We start from the raw sequence: 23,666 nt of genomic DNA, 5'->3' as shown, positions 1-23,666 counted from the left end.
ATCTACACTCAAACCTAACCACCTCTATTCTCGTAATAGAAATAGGGGATCAATCAGTTCGTGGCGTCGATTGTTTAATCGTAACGAGAATTTACGACTCTCGTTGACACGTTATCTAGCGATCGCGTCTCTTGTCACGTAAAATAAGGAAGAAATTTAAAGGAAAGAAAAAAAACTTTATTTTTTCCTCGTTTATACACTTCTGAACTCTAGCCGTGGCCGTTCGAGACTGAGGCTCTTACAATATCTTCTTACTTTCGATGACATCTGTTTCTTCTTTTGTTTTTCATCCTTCATCATCCCCACTACCCTGTAGGCGTACGTGACTGTTGCTACGCTTCTAGAACATTCGGTGGAAGGACCGTTAGGACATAGATGAACCCTCAGGTACTCCGGCAATATACATTGTCGCCAAGGTCGCCATGTGTAATGTTCAAGTATCGGCTGTCTGGAGAATGTTTAGAAGTGGTCGCCTAAGGTGACGTCAGGGCAAAAGAGTTTGGGGTTACACTCCCCCCTCCTTAGAATGAACTTAGTCCTCGAAGTTCCTTTTCCTCTTTAAGATAGATGGGTGAAATTTTGCCTTGGGTGTTTCCAGGTCGAAGGTTACTTGTGAATCGTTGCTGGTGCTGGGCACAGGTAGAATCGGGGTGAATATGTTGATAGGTGCCGGGTTGATTGGCATCGGAGCGCTGGCTGGTGGATTGTTATTTGTCGTGTTTCGCTTGATTTTACAACAGAATAAATGAAAACACAATTTCGGCATTCCTATTTTGTTGAGAAAGTATAAGCATATGAGAGCAATGGATAAATATCCTATAATTTGTAATGTAGCGACACTCGAGCACGGAACTTTCCAACGGCTTCGCGACACAAAGCGCTATACCTTCAAAGCGTAAGGCCGACGTGCCTAATGTGCCATCGATATCCCTATGGTTCTTCCGCCGAATATTCGGAAGAATGCACGCACGGCAACCGCCGCGGTACATCTAATAAACGCGTGTGTAGTGGGGATATCGAAGGGCAACTAAGAAAAGAATCCATTTGGTTTCGAACAAAAGAGTCATTCTGCCTCCAACCGCGAAGTGCGAAAGGTTCAGCATCATAGCGAAGCAAACACAAGCCGAGATACGCGATTGTAAACTCTCGATGGTTAATCATAAGTGTGAATCGTATAAATTGTTGATCTGTTGATTGTTAATAGAAATAAACTTTTTGTTGAACATCTGAGTATTCCTTCCGCACCTATCACGACACACCACCTCAGTAATATAGATATTCCCCGTGATTCAACTTGATCGATTCTATGAGCAAAAGTTAGTTGATTCGTTTGATCTTCGATTCCATCCAGAGTGTCTTTGTATCCGTAATTATCGTTAATAAGTTTTGGAGTTTTCTCTAGTTTATTTAGTAAAACAATCCAGTCTGAATCATTAGTTACATTGACTGTTTTGATTTTAATCTCGTAAGAAATTTCCTTGCTACTACCACTGATTCTCATATGGTTATTCTTGTACAATATGTCTACGGTTTTATTAGTTTGTAACAAAGATGGTTTCTCTAGTCTAACAATTCGATGTGTCTTTTCTTCGAAAATGCTCAGATCTATTGGTTTTTCTGGTATAGCTATAAAATGATTCTCAGCATTTAATGGGATAAAAGTTATATCTTCAATGTTATAAACTACCACCTTACAGAATTTGACAGTGTTTTCTGCGCTTAAGATTTCAGAGTTACAATCGTGCTTCACTCGACGGTCGTGAATCGGCTGAGTTTGTTTGCAAATGTAAAAGTCAGATATAGAACGGCATTGCTTATCCAAGTAGTTTTGATCGACATTGATGTAATTTAGTCCTGACGTTAAAAATATCGGATGAACTACTAAAGGTGCTAAAAACACTTTGTTCGTGAGAGATGGTATGGGATATATTTGCTCTATATCCCATTCCATGTCCATAACTGTTGGTACAGAAATTACAAAGAAAACTTTGTTTTGTCGAGTAAACAATGTGAGTTCTGAGATATCTAAAATATTTTGGAAATTCTCTTCCTTTGGTATAAAAGCGTTTCCTACTGTTTTGCTACCTAGTACTTGGGCGTAATTGTTAATAAAAGTTCCGGGATCAATAATCTGTGGGCTTATTATTCCTTGTTTTCCTAAGATGATTAAATTGAATATTTCGTCGATTTGGAAATGTAAGTCAGAGAGTGAGCTTTCTAGAGCTATGACTTTTATTAAGGTGATCTCGTTTTTGTTAAGCGTTTTAAGTTCGTTTGTTACACCTGTGTCTACTTGTTTCAGTCGCTGGATGACGTCGTTATTTAAAATTCGTTTAATCAAAGCTGTCTGGTTGGCTACTATGGTTTTTAGGCTGTTACCTTCTTCAAAGAGTTTGTCTATATTTTTGTTGATTATATCTAGATCGTTCGCGGCTAGGGTTCCAAAAAGAGTTTTACTAATAGATCCGATAGCGTCTACTAGTCCTCGTCTACTTCTGGGATGAATGTGAGCTAAGGATCGTAATTCGATGCTAAGTGTTCTGACGTTATTTAGTTTTGCTTGTAAAGAGCGTATTTCTGGTAATATGCTACAGTCTTTTCGTGTCTCGCAGTGATTCCTAACTTCGGCTACTCCCTTTTCGATATATCTTACTTGTTCCAATACAGCACTAATATCTAGTCCTATAATAACATTTATGTGTTCGCTATAAAGATATGCTTTGGATATTTTCTCATGAAATATTCCGTTATTGTCAATAGGGGTTATTTTTAATCCGTTAAGGGTGGTAAAGCCGACGGCAAGGGCGATCGTCCTGAAAAATAAGGTTTTATTCTGTTACCGTGGATTTTCTTAACTCGATCTCTAATGAGAATCTCATAATACGGTGTCTTGACTGATTTAATAACGTAGGGTCCTAACCATTCGTCGTCCAATTTATCGGACTTATGATCGTTGTGAAGGAGTATACGATCTCCTTCCTTAAATAAGGTTTGAGTTCTAATGATTTTCCTTGTCTGATCTCTCATGTACCTCTTTCTACTTTGTTCAAGAGTGTTCTTCGCTATCATTCTATATTTTTGCAATTGTTTTTGCCATAGTGCAAACATTTCTTCGTAGGTGTAATTGGAAGTTCGGGATACGGAAGACGGGAGGTTGGCTTTTCTTCCAAATGTTAGTTCGAAGGGTGAAAATCCAGTTGCATCGTGTATCGCGGTATTATACCCTAGGCAAATAAAGTCTAATACCTGATCCCATTCTTTATTAGAATCGTGTAGGCTCGTGCGAATCATGTCTTTTACTGTGGCGTGTGTTCGTTCTAAGGATCCGTTAGATTGAGGATGAAAACTAGTGGTCTTTATATGTTTGATTTTAAATGCTTCTTCGAATTTTTCCATTAGTTCGCTAATAAAGTTTTGTCCCTGGTCTGTCAGTATCGTTTTGGGTGCCGAGAAGATGTAAATGTAGTGGTGTAGTAGTGCATCGATAATCGATTCGGTTCGTTGTGTTTTCAGTGGTACTAGAACGAGATATTTCGTTAGGTCATCGTGAATCGAAAGAATGTATTGATTTCCACGTGTGGTTTTAGGCATCGGACCAATTAGATCCATGGCTATCTTTTCGTTTGGCTCTACTGGTGTCTGAGGAATTACGGGTTGTTCCTTGGGTCTGATTCTAACTAGCTTTTGTCGTTGACAAGCTTCGCAATTTTTTATAAAATCTTCTATCTTTTCCATGAGGCGTGGGATTTTGAATTGGTCTTTGATTTTACTATATGTCTTTTGAATACCCAAGTGTCCACTAATGTCGTTATGGTTTTCGCGTATAATGTCTAGAGCTTGTTCGTCAGTTATGGTTTGTATTGGTTCGTATGCAAAAGTTATTTCTTCAATTTGGTCATTAATAAACATGAGTGTTACTTTGATCCTAGCTTTTTCGGTTTCGGTAAAACTATTGTCTCCTATCCCAATTTTCTTGTGTTTCTTGGTTAGTTCAAAAATTTTTCGAATCCAAGTATCTTTGTCGAATGGACCTAATGTTTCTCTATTCAATTGATAGAAGGTGTGATCGTTTGTCGTGATTTTAAGTCGTCTCGGGGGTGTCGCGTCTTCTGACCATGCGTTAAAGTGTTCTACAATATTTTCGGGGTTTGCAGGTGTGTCTGGGACTGATTTGTCGGTAATTTGGTAAATTTTTCTGGAAAGTGCGTCGGCTGCTGTGTTCTCTTTACCTTTGCAATACTGAATATCGTACTCGTATTCTTCGAGTTTAAGTCTCCATCTAATCAAACGCGAGGAAGGGTCTTTGCAATTTTTGAGCCAAGTGAGTGCTTGGTGATCGGTTCGAATAACGAATCGTCTTCCTAACAGGTATTGCCTGAGTCTCTTAACTGCCCATACGATAACTAATAATTCCTTTTCTGTGGTAGAATAATTTTTCTCTGGGGGGTTGAGTGTCCGTGATATGTAACAACAAGGATGTCCGTCTTGTGATAAGATTGCGCCTATTCCTTCATTGGAAGCGTCTGTGGTGAGTGTGAATGTTTTCGTGTAGTCTGGGTATGCTAAAACTGGGGCTGAGCATAGCTTTTCTTTTAGTGTGTCAAAGCTTGTCTGTTGCGTTTCTGTCCATCTAAAAGGATTGTCTTTCTTTGTGAGATCTGTTAATGGTTTGGCGAGTTTGGAAAAGTTTTTAATGAATTTTCTGTAGTATCCAGCTAATCCGAGAAATGACTTTACGTCTGTTGGTGTTTTGGGAATCTTAAAGTCTTTAACTGCGGAGATCTTTTTAGGATTTGGCTTTATGCCCTCGTGTGTTATGACATGTCCTAAGTATTCTAATTCCGGTTTTAGAAATTCGCATTTGTCGGGTTGGATTTTTAGTCGTAACTCTTTTAATCTTTGCAATACTATAGCAAGGTTTTCATTGTGTTGTTGAATTGTACTACCGAATATTATTATGTCGTCAAGGTATACAAAGCAGTATTTGTTCAATAATCCTCGTAACGCGGTATCCATCATGCGTTGGAAGGTGGCTGGGGCGTTTTTTAAACCGAATGGCATGCGATTGTAGTGAAAGTGTCCCTGAGGTGTGCTAAAGGCTGTATATTTCTTTGAGTCGGGGTCCATAGGTATTTGATGGAATCCCGAAGATAAATCTAGAGCAGAGAAGAATTTGGCGTTGCCTAATTGTGATAGAATGTCGTCGATTGTCGGTAGTGGGTAGGCGTCTTGATCGGTAAGTTCATTTAATTTTCGAAAGTCGATAACTATACGCCATTTCTGTTTGCCTGATGCGTCTGATTTCTTGGGTACTACCCATACTGGACTGTTGTAAGGAGAATCTGATTCTTCAATGATATTTTTATCTAACGTTTTTTTCATTTGTTTTTCAATTTCTGCTTTATGGGCTTCGGGAGGTCGGTACGATTTGGTATTGACGATTTTGTTTTCGCGTAGGGTAATAGTGTGTTTTGTTAGGTTAGTACAAGGTAGGGTATCGGATTCTAGGTCAAACACGTCTATGTAATGTAGGAGGATCTTTTCGATAGGAATACGAAGTTTGTCTTCAATATGGTCTAGTCTAATTATTTGTTTCATTTTAGCAATTTTATCGAGATCGTGTTCATAAGAAAGATCATTAGCAATTATAGTTGGTTGCTCACCAGTATTGCAGAAACATACTCTCGTCGGAACTTTATCCAGATAAATTGTTTCGATTTTGGTTTGCCCTGGGAGAATGGTTTTCGGCGCCTGGAAAAATATTTCGTTCCCGTTTAATTGTATTGATTCGTTGTTAATTCGATATGAGTAGTTAGAGAGCATAGGTAAACCAATTATTCCGTCTTCTATTAAAGGAAAATCGTCTGGCACAACGTGAAATGTGTTCATGATGTTAAAGAATTGAAAGTCTACTGTTTCGTCAGTTTGGTATTTGTCATTGCCCATGTAAAATGTTTTAGCTACTGTCTTTTTAGGTTTAAATATGGCACTTGATCTTTTAACTAAATTTATTCCTGCACCGGTATCGATTAAATATCGTTTGATTTCTGTTCCCGATCGAACTCCAATGGATAGAAGTTTTCCTGTTGTTGCGTGTACTCGTACGACGTCTCTCGAGGTTCTGGTAGCGCTGTTTCCTCTTCTCGTCCCGCATTCTTCATGTTTATATTGTAGCTGCGCGGTGGCGGAAGATTTCGCTGGCTGGCCGGTTGAAAATTTCGGCAGTAATTTGCGGTATGTCCTATCTGGTTGCACTTAAAACACTTCATTCTTCCTCCGTTGTTTATTTGAGTGCTTGTCGGCAGGCGATTGAGCGTAGTCATCGGACCGCTCCTAGGTGGGGGTTTGCGTTGTGACGATACATTCCCTCGGGCGAATGAGTGAGCTTTTATTTGCTGCCTGCACTGATTTCCGCGGTTTCGCTCAATTTCTCCGATTAATAGTTCTGCTTCGAACGCGGCATCTTGTGCTTCTTGTAAGGTGCGCGGTTTCATGCTTGATGTTCTGATTTCTATCTCGGGTTTTAAATTTAGTATGAACGTTTTGGTTGCGCGTTCGTTCTCTAGGTCTATCCCGACTGCTCGTCGAATAGGATCGCGAATTTCGTGTTGCAATGCATATATAAGTTCATTAAGACCTTGTCGAAATCTTTTGACGTATCCGTGTACTGATTCGTTAAAACTTTGCCGAGTTCTTTGTAATTTATCGCGCGCACCGTTTGATGTTACGCTAATCGATACGAACTTCCTCAGATTTTCGAATAAGGCGCCGTACGTCTCGATAACCGAATGTCTAATGCCTCTTTCGGCTTCGCCGACAATGCGTTTGGCTAGAATTAATTTCAATAAAGCACGCTTTTCCTTACATTCCGATCTAGCTTCGCTTACCCGCTTGATGAATCCCTCCACTCCAATGTCATCTTGACCGTTGAGGACTGGGATGAACTCGATGCTGGTTTTCGCGTCGAACATATGTCGTTCGTACGAGGCTGATTCTTCTTCCTCGTCCTCGGAATTCGCTGGGTCGGAGGTTTCTGGAGTTTCTTTGATCCGAACGCGTTCTTCCGGAGATTTCACTATGCGGGTGTCCCGAGTAGTGCTTCTGCTGGCAGAACTAGTATCGTCTGTCATAACTGAGTTGAACTCAGACGTATCTACGGAGGATTGTACTCCTAGCTTGAGTTCGGCCACAGTCTTCCCTATTAGTTCTATTTCCTTGATCCGTTGAGTGCTTTCATCGCGGATTAGTTTATACAAATCATTTATAACTGCCTTATGTTCTTCGTGCTGGCGCTGCATCATATCCAAAATTGCCCGCAGGTTTGGATCACCGCTAGTCGAAGCGACAGGTGTAACTTTCTTATCGTCCCTTTTGTCCATTTCAGAGTAATAGATCGTCGGAGTCTGACGTTATCGAATGCAATCGATCGATCCTTTTAGAGGAAATGGTTCTACTTACTAATAAAACCGTTTTTCGTAGTCCAGGTTGCTTGATACACTTTTGGTCGGATGTCCCGTAGGCCAAAACCGTAATCTTGTTTTATCCAACGTTGATGTATCCTGGCAGGATCGCCAAAATGTCACGTAAAATAAGGAAGAAATTTAAAGGAAAGAAAAAAAACTTTATTTTTTCCTCGTTTATACACTTCTGAACTCTAGCCGTGGCCGTTCGAGACTGAGGCTCTTACAATATCTTCTTACTTTCGATGACATCTGTTTCTTCTTTTGTTTTTCATCCTTCATCATCCCCACTACCCTGTAGGCGTACGTGACTGTTGCTACGCTTCTAGAACATTCGGTGGAAGGACCGTTAGGACATAGATGAACCCTCAGGTACTCCGGCAATATACATTGTCGCCAAGGTCGCCATGTGTAATGTTCAAGTATCGGCTGTCTGGAGAATGTTTAGAAGTGGTCGCCTAAGGTGACGTCAGGGCAAAAGAGTTTGGGGTTACACTCTCCGCGAACGGTTGAATCACCTCCTTAATTTTTGTGCTGCATATTCATTTCCTTTTGCGAAAAATAAACCATTTTTAAATGTAATCTAAAATTTTCAAACTTATTTCTCCCTAGAGCCTTCGTTAGAATATCTGCTACATAGTTTTCTGAATTTACTTTTATAATGTCAATCTCTTTATTTTCCTAACTTTCATTTACAAAATGGAAATGAACTTCAATGTACTCATAATTTTTTGTCAAGTTTCCAAATTTTGATATCGCAATCGCTCCAGAATTATCTTCGTAAATTTTTATTGGTCTCTCGATCATTATTTTGAAATTTTTCAATAATTTCTTTACAAATTTTATTTCACTCACTGCTTCTGACAAAGCTACATACTCGGCGGCTGTTGATGATTTTGTCACGCTGTTTCGCTTTCTCGATTTCCAGTAAATTGCGTTTCCGAAAAATCTTATGATAAATCCCGTAGTAGTCTTGTAGTAGTCTTATGATAAATCACCGTCAACAAAACAATCAATGATTTCAGCGTTCAAATTTCTTTTATAAGTCAACCTTAATTTTCTGGTTAAATATAAGTATTTCAAAATTCTCAACGCATATTTATAATGGGTCCCGTCGTAACTGTTTTGAAATCGACTTAAATAGTTTATACTATAACTAACGTCTAATCTTGTTCCAGTATTAATATATAATGAAGCTCCTATGAGGTTTCTATATCTTATATCGTCTGAGGCTGATTGTGCGGGTTCTAAATTTAAGTATTTTTCCTTTGGTGTAAAATATAGTTTACTATTTTCTATATTATATCGTTTCGCTAATGACTCTATATAACTACTTTGATCTAATTTCATCTCACATTTCTTATGATCGTATTCAATGTTTATTCCTAAGTAAGTCTTTACTTCACCTAAGTCCTTCATCGCAAATTTGTTTGACAATTTATTTTTAATTTCATCGATTTTTCTTTTGTTTTTTCCACATATTAATAAGTCATCCACGAATAGAATTAAGTATATAACACGATCGCTCTTATACTTCATATACAGACAATAATCACTCTCACTTCTTTGAAAACCTAATTTTTTAATATACTCGTTGAAACATTCATACCAAACCCTTGAACTTTCACGCAATCCATATAACGCCTTTGATAGTTTACATACTATCCCGCTTTTATCGTCGTAATCCATAGATTGTTTTACAAATACTTCCGATTCTATAGTTCCGTTTAGGAATGCTGTTTCTACATCCATTTGCATAATCATCGAACCATATTGACAACAATAAGATAGTAATAACTACAGCGGTTGCATTTTTGCCACAGGAGGGTATAAATCTTCCGGTATTTCCTTTTGTTGAAAGCCCCGAACAACTAGTCGCGCTTTCTTACGATTATCGGATTTATTCGTATATACCCATTTCAAATCTAATACGTTTTTATCTTTTGGTTTCTCTACTAATTGCCAGGTTTTTATTTTTGACTAAACTATTCATTTCTCGATCCATTGCTTCTTTCCATGATCTGCTGTCATCTCCACTTAAAGCTTCTTCATTGGTTTGAGGACTATCTGCGCTAACTACATTCACATAAATGAAATATGAGCTCGTTTGGCCATATCTTTAAGGTTTCTTTATGTCCTCAAGTTTTTCTTCTGATTCGTTACTTAAATTTCTCTCTTTTTTTATTCCAACCTGCTCGACCTTTTCGTCACTTGTTTCACTTTCATGAATTTCGTTTGTATCCGAATGTTCTTCAAAATCCTTTTCCATTTCATTATCTGATTCGTCCATTCCTTGAAATCCTATTAAATTATCATTTTCACCTATAAATTCTACGTGTCTTGCAATTATAATTTTATTATTAATTAAGATCCTATATCCCAATCCTATACCCAACGTTTTCATAACCTACAAGTATTCCAATATCTGCCTTTTTGTGCCATTTCGAATTTATTTTAATTTCAGATATTTTTACGAAAACTCTACTCCCGTACAATCTTAAATTATTTATATTCGGTTTCCTTCTTAACAATATTTCGATTGGTGTTTTATTTTCACATGTTTTCGTAATCGTTCTATTTTTTAAGTACACCGCGGTTCTATTTCCGACCAATATTTAATATTTAGTTTCGAATTATGTAATAAGCATCTAGCCGAATTCATGATTGTTCTATTGTAGCGTTCAGCTGTTCCATTTAACTAGTGAACATAAGGTGGACATGGTTCTAGGAGAATTCCCTTTTCCCTAATTAGATTGTACATGTTTTTGTTCATATATTCTTTTCCATTATCGCATCTTAGTCTCTTTATCTTCTTACCAGTAAGATTTTCAACTTTATTTATATAATCAAGGATACAATCGTAAACCTCATCTTTCGATTTCAAAGTATAAATTAATGCGCACTTACTATAATCGTCTATAAATGTTAAGAAATATTTAGATCCATCAAACCCGGTATTTTTATGAGGTACATTTAAATCGGTATGTACTAATTCTAAAATCTCGCGTGCTCTACTACGGTTATTCTGGAAAGGTACATTGTGCTCTTTATTTTGGATACATGTACCACATTTTAATTGTACTTGCTCCAATTTTTCTGGCATTCCCTCAATCAATTTTTTCTTACACATCGTATCTAAATAATTAAAGTTTACATGTCCTCGGATTCTGTGAAATTTTTCCCTGTTCGTCATTTTTTCTACATTTTTGGCGTGAGATTCTTGCCTGCCAATGTAACTAGTTATTTTATATGTCGGAGATGAAAGAAAACCGGAACCTTCCCTTCGGAACTTTGGGAAGACACCTAGTACTGTAATTTATATTTCACCATAGCCGTATTAAGAAACTGTTGTCATTCGATCCGACTGTACTTATTTGAGATTTATGATAGTGAGCTCGGGCTCGAGGCGACAACCAGTCGCCGAACGTAGTCGCGGTCAAGGGATGAACGTTTTGTCTAACAAAGGCATGAAGTAACTCTATAGCTCTCCTTAAAAGAAATACTTGGGACGGCGCACGACGGTAAGCATTTCAACGATTTCTGTCCCGTGGCTCGCCACACGCAGAATCTATTCTTTGAGTAAGATGATTACCAGATGTCGACGCGTCTCCACAGTACGTGTTCAGCTAGCCCGAGGACCCGCTATAGATCTTAAGATTTGTTTAACTAAAGTCCTTCAAACCGACAAACAGTCCAACTACGAGAAAATAGGAGAAATCTATTTTTCTCACGAACGACGCTTCCTCTTCTCGATCTCTCTCTTAAGGCCGGCTAGCACCCTTCCCTAACCACCAACATGGAAATTGACCAATTAACAGTTAACCAATTAACGCCAATTTCCCTCACTTTGCGAACGAAGACTTTTCCCCACGAATCCGATGATTTCATGCCCTTAGGCACACCCATCATAGTTTTCCTCAACAGCGTTACCGTGATGGAGAACGACTCTTCCGTACGATCTCAACGACGATTCAAGTAACCCGCAGATACGTAGTGATTGCCCCATGCATTAACATTGAGTACAACATAGACGCTGAAGAAACGTAGAGTTCGTCATCCTATTGACCGCGGATTCGTTATTGAGCCTAGGATCATTGTCATTAGCTTCTCGAGTATCTAATTATCGCGGTTACTTGTCCAATTCCATCATAGTCATATTTGCACTAGTAAATATCTCCTCTATTGCATAATGATCACGTCTAGCGCCAATAGGGATTCGTTTCACGCCCTTAACCCTAACTCTAATCTTAACGCCAACCCGACATATATAAACCATGATCTTTGAATGCGATCCCTATCAACTTTCTATATTTGTTATAGATCGTTGAAGTATTCCCTGTTGAGACTATCTTATTTTTATTCGTTAGTCTCACATAGCTAACCAAGTTATTATCCATTTCTTTCACAAAAAATACATTGGACATTATAATTTTAACCCTTCTTTTGTTTACTTCAAAGTAAGTTAAAATTTTTCCAACTTTTGCTCCTTTTAATGTTCTACCGTCTCCTAGTTTTACATTTATCGGGTTCTTTAAGTTTTCGTACTCAATAACAAACGATAACCTCAAATAAGTCTGACGGTCAAACTTCCCATATACCCTGTCCTCTACATATTTCATTATAAAAGACCTGAGTCAAATATTGGTGTTGGGAAGTAATGGATTGTAGACTTAGGTACTGCAACTTATTCTATTATGGGAGCAGCTGCCACAAGCAGGTATCTAATCATTCTAAATAAAGACAAATTGTGTCGACTAAATATTTTTTATACAAATAGTATTGTCTTTTGGTAACGGGTGCTTTCCTCGGATATAATTCCACACAGTAGCCGGGCCCCCTAGGACCATAGGGGTTGAGATTACGCCCAACTATCGCACAAGGCACCCAATACATTGCTCCCTGGATCAGTTTAGCCTGCAGGAGCTGTCGCTCGTATCAGGTCGAACGGGGCACATTCTAAGCCCTCCCGTCTCACCAGTACGGTTTCGAAGCAGGTGGGACGCTGTTCACCCGTCGAAGGCCATTCGGTGGAGCCTCCACCTTAAATCGGCCCTTTTGCCAGCATTTTGGCCATCAACCACTGCCACCACGAGTCCATACCCATTAATTGGCCGATCAGAGGGGTCGCTACTACCTCCGGGCTGTAACTCGACCGCCCGTGGTACCAACCTTAGTCGTTGGTGGGACTATCGTATGGATGTACGGCCACGTGGCTGCCGGCCAGCGATCTGCTAACCGAGCTCGGCAGTTCCAGATGGGACTCACGTAAGCGGGGGCCTCAAGGTACTTTTGTACTCGGGAACTTATCTCGGCGGTCCCATTGTTGAGAGTGGCCGTGAGTGAGTTATAGTTGTAGTAGTTGGGCCTGGCCCGCTGCAATTGTCACTGGGGGCTGTAGATGTCGCTGCCGGGGTACTGCTGATTTTTCCTCCGTTTTTCGGTGCGTGGGAGTAAAATCGGACTCCGGTCGCCGGGATTCGAACCCGGGTTCCGAACGTTCGCAACCTAAGACGTTAACCACTGCGCTGCCGTCGTCCGACACTAGTTAGTATCGAGTGGTGGTATTTGGCTTGTCGAGTGCCGCCACACCATCCTTGGCATCAGGATCGTGGGTGCGCTACTACCCAAGGCCACGTAGAGAGGATGTAATAGTAATTAAACGCCTTACACCCCCGGCGACCTTCCCTTCGGAGTACATAGGGACTCGCGTAAGCGGGACGCTTGTCCCGACAGTCCCCCTGGCTTCGGGAAAGTGGGTTTGCCAGCCCTCATAGGCTCACATAAGCGAGCTCTCCCTGCGGGAAATATTTGTTATACAATTATAAAATATGTTATGCAATCGTATCGTACGGTTTAACGTCATCATTCTTTCCTATAACCATTCAGTTATTATATGAAATGCCGCATATGATTTGAAAAAGTATATTTCATCCCAAATAGTATTGCAATTAAGCCACTCAAAAGACCAACTTATTAATTATATTTTCCGGTATTACCTCTGTAGTTATCGTGTGTGAAGAGGACGAAGGTCATGTGGACTAATAACGGAGTCCTCGTTGTTGTAACCGTCAGATGTATTTGAGTTAACCAATAAGTTAAATATAAACGTAGATGCTAATCGTACTACGAAGTATAAATTGTGATATAAAATCACGGGATGAACACTCGTAAACGTTATCACGTAATTCAATACACGCTCGTTAAATTTTCAAAATCACAAAGGATGCCGCTAAATACTTGCTATAAACTCGGTACGTATTCGATACGAAGGTGTCTCGCTCGCGATCGTGTCGGTCTACTTATACTAGTCCGGAGGGGGGGGGGGGCGTGAAAGAATTCGTGTTTACCTACCTGACGACAATTGCTAGTAGCGGTGACATTGTTTTTACATTAATTGTAGCTCAGCGGTCTAGGTACTTCGAGGCGACAACGACGTAATTAGCTTTGTCCTATGACTCATGTACTGCTACACTTCTATTTCTATAGAAATATAATGCTAAATACTAAAATATATCATAAGTATTTCATATTTGAAATAACAGTCAAATTAACGGAATTAATCTGTTTGAAATCTATGCGTATCAAGTCATGTACGAATATATGTACAGCCTGTAGTTTTAATATCCTAAGCGCGTATTGTATGCCGGACACTTATCTTTAATAAATTTTGCAAATCTGTTTATAGTAAGTGATGAATCATTAGGCCAATGACAAATAAGGCGACCTTTAAAAGATCTAACGAAACTTGCTTCTGCTAAACTTGGTCTATGAAGGTCGAATAGCTTCTCGTTTGTTTGTCAATTAAAGACATACTTTATGGAATGTGTTTTACTGACATACCGATTCCAAGGATTTCCGGTGCTTCTTAAAAATATTACACTCTGTTGTATGAAATATAATTTGTCCTTATTATAACCATTAACATCTAATGTCTTTTTTGGAAGTTCGTATACTAAGGCATCGGAATTATTTTTCATTTTACGCTGTGTTACTCGCAACTTTTCACAGATATATGTACCAACTGGAAGTAGTTCTTTGGCACGTATTCGAGTATAGTTATTTCCTGCTGGTTTCCACAAAGCTTCACAGAACAACGTCGCTTCCTCGTTCCTTTAAACAACAGTCATACATTAGTATTACATGAACGTACTCCTTGAAAAAACATTTCATTACTGGAAATCTAAAAGTTTATTATTGAACTCAATAAGATTCAGTTGCTTACCTGCTCCTCAAATATTTTTTGCTAATGTCCACTCCTCCTAAATAGAATGCATCTATAATATGCAATGCAAGTATTTTTTGCTGATATATAAACTCCTTAGTCATTTCATATACAACCTCTGCGTTTACAAGTGTATTTGGTGGTAATTCTATGCCAATGTCATCGACACTAACCCAAGAATTCTTTGTATATCTATATACGTTGCTCCTTCCCACGCCCATATAAAATGTAGCGTGCTTCTTATCATCATCAGACCTTGGCTTTGTACCACATGGCATACAAAACCAGTCATATAGTGATAAAAATGCATTTTCAATGTTAAATTCCATTAATTGTGCTGGATTAATAGTAAGGAATGAAGTATCTTTCAAAAGAGTATTCAATTTGTCTTTGGTTTTGTTGAAGTGGTCACCACTTCTAGGAAAACTCCACATCTGGTCTTTTTAGCTTTCTCAAGCGCTGAAGCCATCGACAGCATATAGACAAAAGAATAGCAGGGAGGCAGACCATAAACAGTAGACAGGCGACGTTGGCTTCGGTGTTTTCAGTTATAAAGTAACACTGCTAGCGTGCGGATCTGGACCAGCTCAAATTGTATTCCTGTATTCCACTATCAAATTAAATATATATTTTGTATCTTACTGCTGCATTATAAGATTTGTAAATGCCTCTTTATTATCTGGGTCAAAGACATCACCACTTTCCTTTGGTCCGTAGTATGGATGAAATGTTTCACAAGGACCCGCATAAAAATCTTCTAATTTGAAATCATGTTCATTTTTTAAAGTAAGAGCAAATCCTTTAGCACGTCATTTCTTTCGCCATAGAACATGTTCACTAAAACCTCCTAGTCCAGCACATACATCTGCAAAGTATAGCAGCCCATTCTCCCTCAAACCTTTTGGGTTAGTAAACATAAAGTTACATGCTCTATCTATATCCGCCATTTTAACAGTAGCACGATTTAAAAAAAGTGCACCACGAATTGTTTCGTGAGGATTACAACGTGTCCTTGCTCGACGCACTTCAACGTCATCCAAATGAGCGAATACCGTTTTTGCATTGATAACAGTTTTCACTATATCTTCACAAGAGAAATCAATTTCATCATCTGTGGTCAACTTTTCATATCACCATTTCATATCTTTTACACACTTTATAACTTCCTCTGCAGGATTCCATTTAAGACCTGAATCTTTAAGTCCAGGAACATGATGTCCAAGGCCTCTGCGACCATGCTGTCTAGGTCCTTGAACTGGCTCTAAACGACCTTGTTCATTTTTTCCAAGGCCGTAACCTCCTTATATCCCATCATTCGCATCATTCTTTTGCCGTTATCGAGGAGATTGTTTGACTCTTGTGTTATTACTTGTATTCTTCTATTGTCAACTACCTTTTCATGAATATCCTTCTCGTCAGATTCACGTGAACTTCTACGAATTTTTTGTCGTTTACTATGGTTATAAGTATCTCCTTCACAGTTCTTCCTTTTTGTCCTAGTTTTCAATTCTTCTTGCATGGTATGTTGATGCATCAGTCGCATAACAATACTGTTAGGAACGTGATACATTTACACTGTACATGTGAATGTGTGTCTAAGCGTTAGAGGACGTCCAGGCCTTGGTTGAGACAAAAGACAAGAGCCAGCCGTTAGAAGTATCTGGAAGAGTCGGTTGACAACAAGCATGCGTGCAAGTAGGATTTTGAGATCTTTAGAGTATAAGATATATGTATAACAGTTGTGTGCTAAATAAAGGGAATTATTTGTATTTCCGAATCCATTCTATATCTTTTCAGGCACACTTACAGACAATTCGGTGCGCGTTATATTTGACATCTGATGTCATATACAGTGCACATCAGTAGGTTAGCGTTATGTATACTCTTGTCCCTGTCAAATACACCATAATTGCAGTTTAGCATAATCATGCTTGAATATAGAAAGCAACGTTTCTATGGCAGATATGACGACAATTCGGTGAGTGTTATGCTCCTGATATGCTGGTGAGCACAGAGAATATCTTCCGATTCTATCTTCTCTTCTATCTTATGTCTTCTCTGGTCACTGACAGATTCAGCGTAATTGCTGTTTTGCATATTCATGCCTAAATGTTCAAAACAACGTATCGGCGCCGCTATCGGATACATGTCGCAAATGCGACGCGCGCTGTACTCCACAATTACAGCCAAATACAGTACTTATCCGGTTTGCGCTATGTCGACTGTGGTCCCTGTTATATGCCGTGTAATTGTAGTTTTGCAGATTCAGACTCAAATATTCAATTCCACGTTTCTCCGTTGCTGTTTCTGATATGTCAACAATTCGATATGCCTGGTACTCCAAATTTCTTGCCAAATACATCGCTTACCAGCCAGTTTGCGCTCAATCCACACCGGTCCCAGACAGATCAAGCATAAATATAAGTCGGAGATGAAAGAACACGGGAACCTTCCGTTGGGAATTTTGGGAAAATCCCGTAACATTGTAATCTAGATTCTACCATAGCTGTAATTAAACAATTGTAGTCATCCAGTCCGATTGTAATTGTTCGAAACTCATGATACAGAACTTGGTCTCAAGGCGACAAGCAGTCACCGAACGTAGCCGCGGTCAAGGGATAAACGTTTTGTCTAATAAAGGCATGGAGTAAGTCTACAGCTGTCCTTAAATGAAATAGTCGTAGCGGCACGTAAACATTCCAACGGTTTCTATCCCGTGCCTCGGCACACGCCGACTCTATCCGTCGGATAAGACGATAGCCAGATGTCAACGCATCTCCACAGTATATGTTTAGCTAGCCCGAGGACCCGCTATAAGTCTTAAGATTTGTTTAACTAAAGTCCTTCAGTCAGCCCTCGAGTCAGCTACCCAAAAAAGCCAACAATTGTAAACAAGGTCTAGAGCTTAGCGCCCGTTGGGACGTTTCGAGAACATCTTCGAAATTCAAATCCCAACGCCTTTTGTCAACTCCGACGGATATAAATATAGCGAACAGGGTAGCGACGCATTCTTAGTTATCGAGAGACACGAGCAGCAGCAATTAAGCGATACTTCTTTGCGCCGATCTATTAGTGACCGCGAACCGGGACAGCAAGTGTATTATACGACTAGTGTACGCATTGGGTATATTCTAATAAACTACGTAGTTAGGTATACTCTGGTGTTTGTGTAAACTAATCACCTTACCACCTCACTTTTTTTTACATTTGTTGAGATACATACATACATATATATGTCGGATTGAAGTCAGGATTATGGAGATGGGCGTTTAATGAATTTTCATTAGAATTAGCCATTGTCGTGATACAACGGAGAGTTTATTAGCACGGGCTTATTAACAAGATTAAGCACTCGTAGCACTAGTGATAATGACCTTAGGTTCGAAACGAATCCGCGGTCACGGGATGGTAAACGTATGTTCTCGCACAGTTCAAGTCTAACTCTTTGTTAACTAGATGTGAGTTAACTGGTTGTAAGGTGGCACTGTCCTTCGTCGATGAGATCGTACGAAAGAATGAATCTCCGTCTCGACGATGCCGTCGAGGAGAAATATAATGGGTGGGTCTAAGGACATGAGATCCTCGGATTCGTCAACGAAAGCTTTCGTTCCAAAAGTGAGGGAAATTAGCGCTGTTGCTAATTGGTCGATCTCCATATCGGCGTTTTGAAAGAGATGCTGGCCGCCCTTGAGGGGAGGTTGTTGACGGGCGGCATCGTTCGTGGAAGATCGGTTTCTCCGATCTTCCCGTAGTTGCAACAAAGACTACTTGACGGACTTCGCTTGACAAAATCTTAAGATCTATAGCGGGTCCTCACGTTAGCTAAACATACACCACAAAGGCATGCCGACACCCGGCGATCATCTTACCCGGAGGACAAAATCTGCGTGTGGCGGGCCGCGGGATAGAAACTATTGAAGTATTTACTGCCACGTATCGCTACGACTATTTCTTTTAAGGAGAGGTATAGAGTTACTCTGTGCCTTTGTTAGATAAAACGTTCATCCCTTTGACCGTGGCTACGTTCGGCGACTGATTGTTGCCTCGAGCCCAAGCTCATGATCATAAATCTCGAATAATCGGAGCGGCATTTGTTTAATCTAAGTTACAGAGTTGCGGTATTCCCGCGAATCCAAGGAGGAGTTCCGGTGTTCTTTCATCTCTGACATATATATGTCGGATGCACGTCAGGATTGGGGGTGGGGGTGTTCGGTGAATTTTCGTTGGAATTAGCCATAGATGCGGTGTAACAATGGTTGAGTTTATTGACACAAATTAGGGAGATTTACAGCGTCGATAGATAATCGCAAGGTTTCGATATTCGCGGCACTATGACAATGGTCTCGGCTCCGGCAACGTTTCCGCGGTCAACGGATACTGGACTTTACCCTTCGTTTGCGTCTAAGTTACACTATATGTTAGAGCACGGGGGCCATTATTTCGTATACGAAAGACAGGTCGATTACTGATGAGATCGCACTAGAGAGTGACTCTCCGTCGCGGTGACGCTGTCGAAGAAAACTATGATGGGTGTGCCTAAGGGCACGAGATCATCGGATTCGCGGAGAAAAGTCTTCGTTCGAAGGGTGAGGGAAATTGACGTTGCTGTTAATTGGTCAATTTCCATGTTGGTGGTTAGAGAAAGATATTAGCTGTCCTTGGGGAAAGTTGCTAGCGAGAAGCGTCGTTCGTGGAAGGATAGATTTCTCTTATCTTCCCGTAGTTGGGGCACAGGCCATTTGTCTATTTGAGAGACTTTGTGTAATTGAAATTTAATATTCGTAGCGGGTCCTCGCCCAGCTAAACATATACTGTGAAGATGCGTTGGCATCTGGCAATCGCCTTACCCGAAGGACAAAGTCTGCGTGTGGCGAGCCACGGGACAGAAATCGTTGAAATGTTTACCGTCGTGCCCCGTCCCAAGTATTTCTTTTAAGGAAAGCTATAGAGTTATTTCATGCCTCTGTTAGATAAAACGTTCATCCCTTGACCGCGACTACGTTCGGCGACCGGTTCTCGCCTCGAGCCCGAGCTCACTATCATAAATTTCGAATAAGTACAGTCGGATCGAATTACAACAGTTTCTTAGTGCGGCTATGATGAAATCTGGATTACAGCACTAAGGGGGTCCTCCCACCGCTCCAAAGGAGAGGCTCCGGTGTTCTTTCATCTCCGACATATATATGTCGGGTTGGCATTAAGATTAGGGTTAGGGTTAAGGACGTGAAACGATTCCCTATTGGCGCTAGACGTGATCATTATGCAATAGAGGAGATATTTACTAGTGCAAATATGACTATGATGGAATTGGACAAGTAATCGGATAATTAGATACTCGAGAAGCTAATGACAATGATCCTAGGCTCCACAACGAATCCGCGGTCAACGGGATGACGAATTCTACTTTTCTAAGTTGTACTCAATGTTAATGCATGGGGCAATCACTACGTATCTGAGAGTTACTTCAATCGTCTTTGAGATCATACGGGAGAGTGGTTCTCCATCACGGTAACGCTGTCGAGGAAAACTATGATGGGTGAGCCTAAGGGCACGAAATCATCGGATTCGTAGAGAAAAGCCTTCATTCGGAAAGTGAGGGAAATTGGCGTTACTGTTAATTGGTCAATTTCCATGTTGGTGGTTAGGGAAGGGTGCTAGCCGCCTTTAAGATAGAGTTCGAGAAGAGGAAGCGTCGTTCGTGGGAAAAATAGATTTCTCCTATTTTCTCGTAGTTGGAACGAGTACTGGTTGTCGGTTTGAAGGACTGTAGTTAAACAGATCTTAAGATTTATAGCGGGTCCTCGGGCTAGCTGAATATGTACTGTGGAGACGCGTCGACATCTGGTAATCATCTTACTCAAAGAATAGAGTTTGCGTCTGGCGAGCCACGGGACAGAAATCGTTGAAATGCTTACCGTCGTGCCCCGTCCTAAGTATTTCTTTTAAGGAGAGCTATAGAGTTACTTCATGCCTTTGTTAGACGAAACGTTCATCCCTTGACCGCGACTACGTTCGGCGACTGATTGTCGCCTCGAGCCCGAGCTCACTATCATAAATCTCAAATAAGTACAGTCGAATCGAATGACAACAGTTTCTTAATTCGGCTACGGTAAAATCTAAATTACAGTACTAGGGGTCTTCCCAAAGTTCCGAAGGGAAGGTTCCGGTGTTCTTTCATCTCCGACATATATATATACTTTTTAATTGGTTGTATTTAATTATTCATGTTTTTGGATCGCGGCATTGCATGCTGAACGCAGGACGTGACACTATTACGATATCGGATAACGTTATATACTATTACGTCATAACGTACAACGTCCTATACTGCTACGCTATAACGTTTAACGTCGTATGGTGTTACGTTGTAAATTCTAATGTTATAATGCAACACCATGAGACGTGTAATGATATATACTATTACGTTATAACGTATAACGTTATATACTACTACGTTATATCGTATAACGTTATATACTATTACGTTACAACGTATAACGTTATACTGCATCACTGTATGACGTTTAACATTATATACTATTACGTAATAACGTATACCGTTATGTAAAATTACGTAATATGATTTAATGTTATATACTATTACGTTATATGGTATAACGTTATGTACTATTACGTCATAACGTATAACGTTATGTACTATTACGTTATAACGTATAACGTTATACACTATTACGTTATAACGTATAACGTTATACTACATCACTGTATGACGTTTAACGTTATATACTTGTCGGAGATGAAAGAACACCGGAACCCCTCCTTGGATTCGCGGGAATACCGTAACGTTGTAACTTAGATTAAACAAATGCCGCTGCGATTATTCGAGATTTATGATCATGAGCTTGGGCTCGAGGCGACAATCAGTCGCCGAACGTAGCCGCGGTCAAAGGGATGAACGTTTTATCTAACAAAGGCACAGAGTAACTCTATACCTCTCCTTAAAAGAAATAGACGTAGCGACACGTGGCAGTAAATACTTCAATAGTTTCTATCCCGCGGCCCGCCACACGCAGATTTTGTCCTCCGGGTAAGATGATCGCCGGGTGTCGGCATACCTTTGTGGTGTATATTTAGCTAACGTGAGGACCCGCTATAGATCTTAAGATTTAGTCAAGCGAAGTCCTTCAAATAGACTTTGTTGCAACTACGGGAAGATAGGAGAAACCTATCTTCCACGAACGATGCCCCCCGTCAACAACCTCCCCTCAAGGGCGGCCAGCATCTCTTTCAAAACGCCGATATGGAGATCGACCAATTAGTAACAGCGCTAATTTCCCTCACCTTTGGAACGAAAGCTTTCGTTGACGAATCCGAGGATCTCATGTCTTTAGACATACCCATTATAGTTTTCCTCGACGGCATCATCGAGACGGAGATTCATTCTTTCGTACGATCTCATCGACGAGTGACAGTACCACCTTACAACCAGTGAATACCTCACATCTAACTAACAAAGAGTTAGACTTGAACTGTGCGAGAACATACGTTTATCATCCCGTGACCGCGAATTCGTTTCGAACCTAAGGTCATTATCACTAGTGCTACGAGTGCCTAATCTTGTTAACAAGCCTGTGCTAGTAAACTCTTTATTGTATCACGGCAATGGCTAATTGTAATGAGAATTCATCAAACGCCCCTCTCCATAATCCTGACCCTAATCCGACATCGGAAGTGGGATACAAGGACTTGTTAACATCGATGAAACAGCAAATGGATTTCATGCGTGACGTATTTCATACGCTAACAAAGAAAAAGAGTGTAGAACTTGACAAATTGTCGCTACCGTCTTTTAACCCTGAACTGGCGGGCGCTGACCCAATGAGGTGGTGCGAAACAGTCTGTAAGCTTATGGGCAACGAGCCCCCACAAGACTGTGAGTTATATTTAGTCCTAAATCGTGCGCTGGGGGGTACTGCATCACAGTGGCTTATGCAAGTCCCGGTTTGCGGCCTTACTTGGGAACGATTCAAGGAATATTTCCTTTCGCACTATGACGGCAAGGAGACGGCAACCTCAGCGCTGATAAGGATGTTCGAGGAACCACCAGAGGAGGACGAACCCACGGTAACTTTCGGCAATCGACTTCGCTCCCTCCTGGCTGCGAGATGGAGTGGTCTATCCAACGCCGAATTAATTAACGCTGTCGTCCTCCTTCGATTGACTTTATATGACCGGCGTGTCAAACGGATAGCACTCACGCAAGACGTCCGGACACAGGACCAATTTCTTCGGAAACTGAGAGCTCTCCCTCATTCGACGAAGAGGCCGTTACCCTTGGCAGATGATCCGCCCACAGAACCTGAAGCTAAACAGAGCAGGCCATCAAACTCCCGGACAAAGTGTTATTACTGTGGAATCACCGGGCATAAGGCGACGGCGTGCCGCAAGAAGATGCGGACCGGAAAGCAGAAGGAGACAAGGCGCCGGGAAGGGAGCCGACCAGCCACATAGTCCAAGGTGTTTTGCTTCAGGTGCCGTGCGGAAGGTCATATCGCACCTGATTGTCCGTTGCGGGAGGATAAGAAAAGCGGTCACAACAAGGAACGGCGAGTCGACTCCTGCGTGGTGGAGGCTCCAACCGGTAAATTAAGTCACCAGGGTGAGTCGTTCCCATTTTGTTTCGATTCTGGAGCCGAGTGCTCATTAATTAAGGAATCCGCTGCCTCGAAATTTTCTGGCAAAAGAACCACCGATGTAGTAGTAATGCGAGGGATAGGAAATACGTGTGTTAATAGTACGTCTCAGATTTTGTCCACTGTGTGTATCAACGGTTTTACGGTGGAGATAACTTTTCACGTTCTCCCTGATAAATACTTGAAATACGATATCATGATCGGTCGCGAAATTTTAAGTCAGGGCTTCGACGTGCATATCACGCGCACTAGTCTCGATATTTGCAAAACGAAGGTAGTCAATGTCTGTGATAGGACCGTCGAAAAAGAGATCAATCTTAATGAAGTAGA

The 23,666-nt window shown here is 40.6% G+C and overlaps 1 protein-coding gene across 1 annotated transcript; it reads right to left on the bottom strand.

The window, feature by feature from the left end:
* Positions 1-13,839: 13,839 nt before the first annotated feature.
* LOC126927623 (cap-specific mRNA (nucleoside-2'-O-)-methyltransferase 1-like) lies at positions 13,840-15,297 on the bottom strand. Its single transcript, XM_050743677.1, has 2 exons — positions 14,683-15,297; positions 13,840-14,570 (listed from the first exon to the last, which is right to left on the bottom strand). The coding sequence occupies exons 1-2, from the start codon at positions 15,114-15,116 to the stop codon at positions 14,258-14,260; spliced, it is 747 nt and encodes a 248-aa protein (XP_050599634.1). The 5' UTR covers positions 15,117-15,297; the 3' UTR covers positions 13,840-14,257.
* Positions 15,298-23,666: the final 8,369 nt, after the last annotated feature.

The sequence above is a fragment of the Bombus affinis genome, unplaced genomic scaffold (genome assembly GCF_024516045.1).
Source record: "Bombus affinis isolate iyBomAffi1 unplaced genomic scaffold, iyBomAffi1.2 ctg00000172.1, whole genome shotgun sequence".
In the NCBI taxonomy this organism is placed as follows: Eukaryota; Metazoa; Arthropoda; class Insecta; order Hymenoptera; family Apidae; genus Bombus; species Bombus affinis.
The sequence above is the reverse complement of the archived record's forward strand: the minus strand, read 5'-3'. Positions and strand labels throughout refer to the sequence as shown.

Coding starts and splice junctions, on each gene's coding strand:
- LOC126927623 (XM_050743677.1), bottom strand. CDS start 15,116: ATGTGGAGTTTTCCTAGAAGTGGTGACCACTTCAACAAAACCAAAGAC. Junction 14,571..14,682: donor AAAAAATATTTGAGGAGCAG/GTAAGCAACTGA, acceptor TGTTGTTTAAAG/GAACGAGGAAGCGACGTTGT.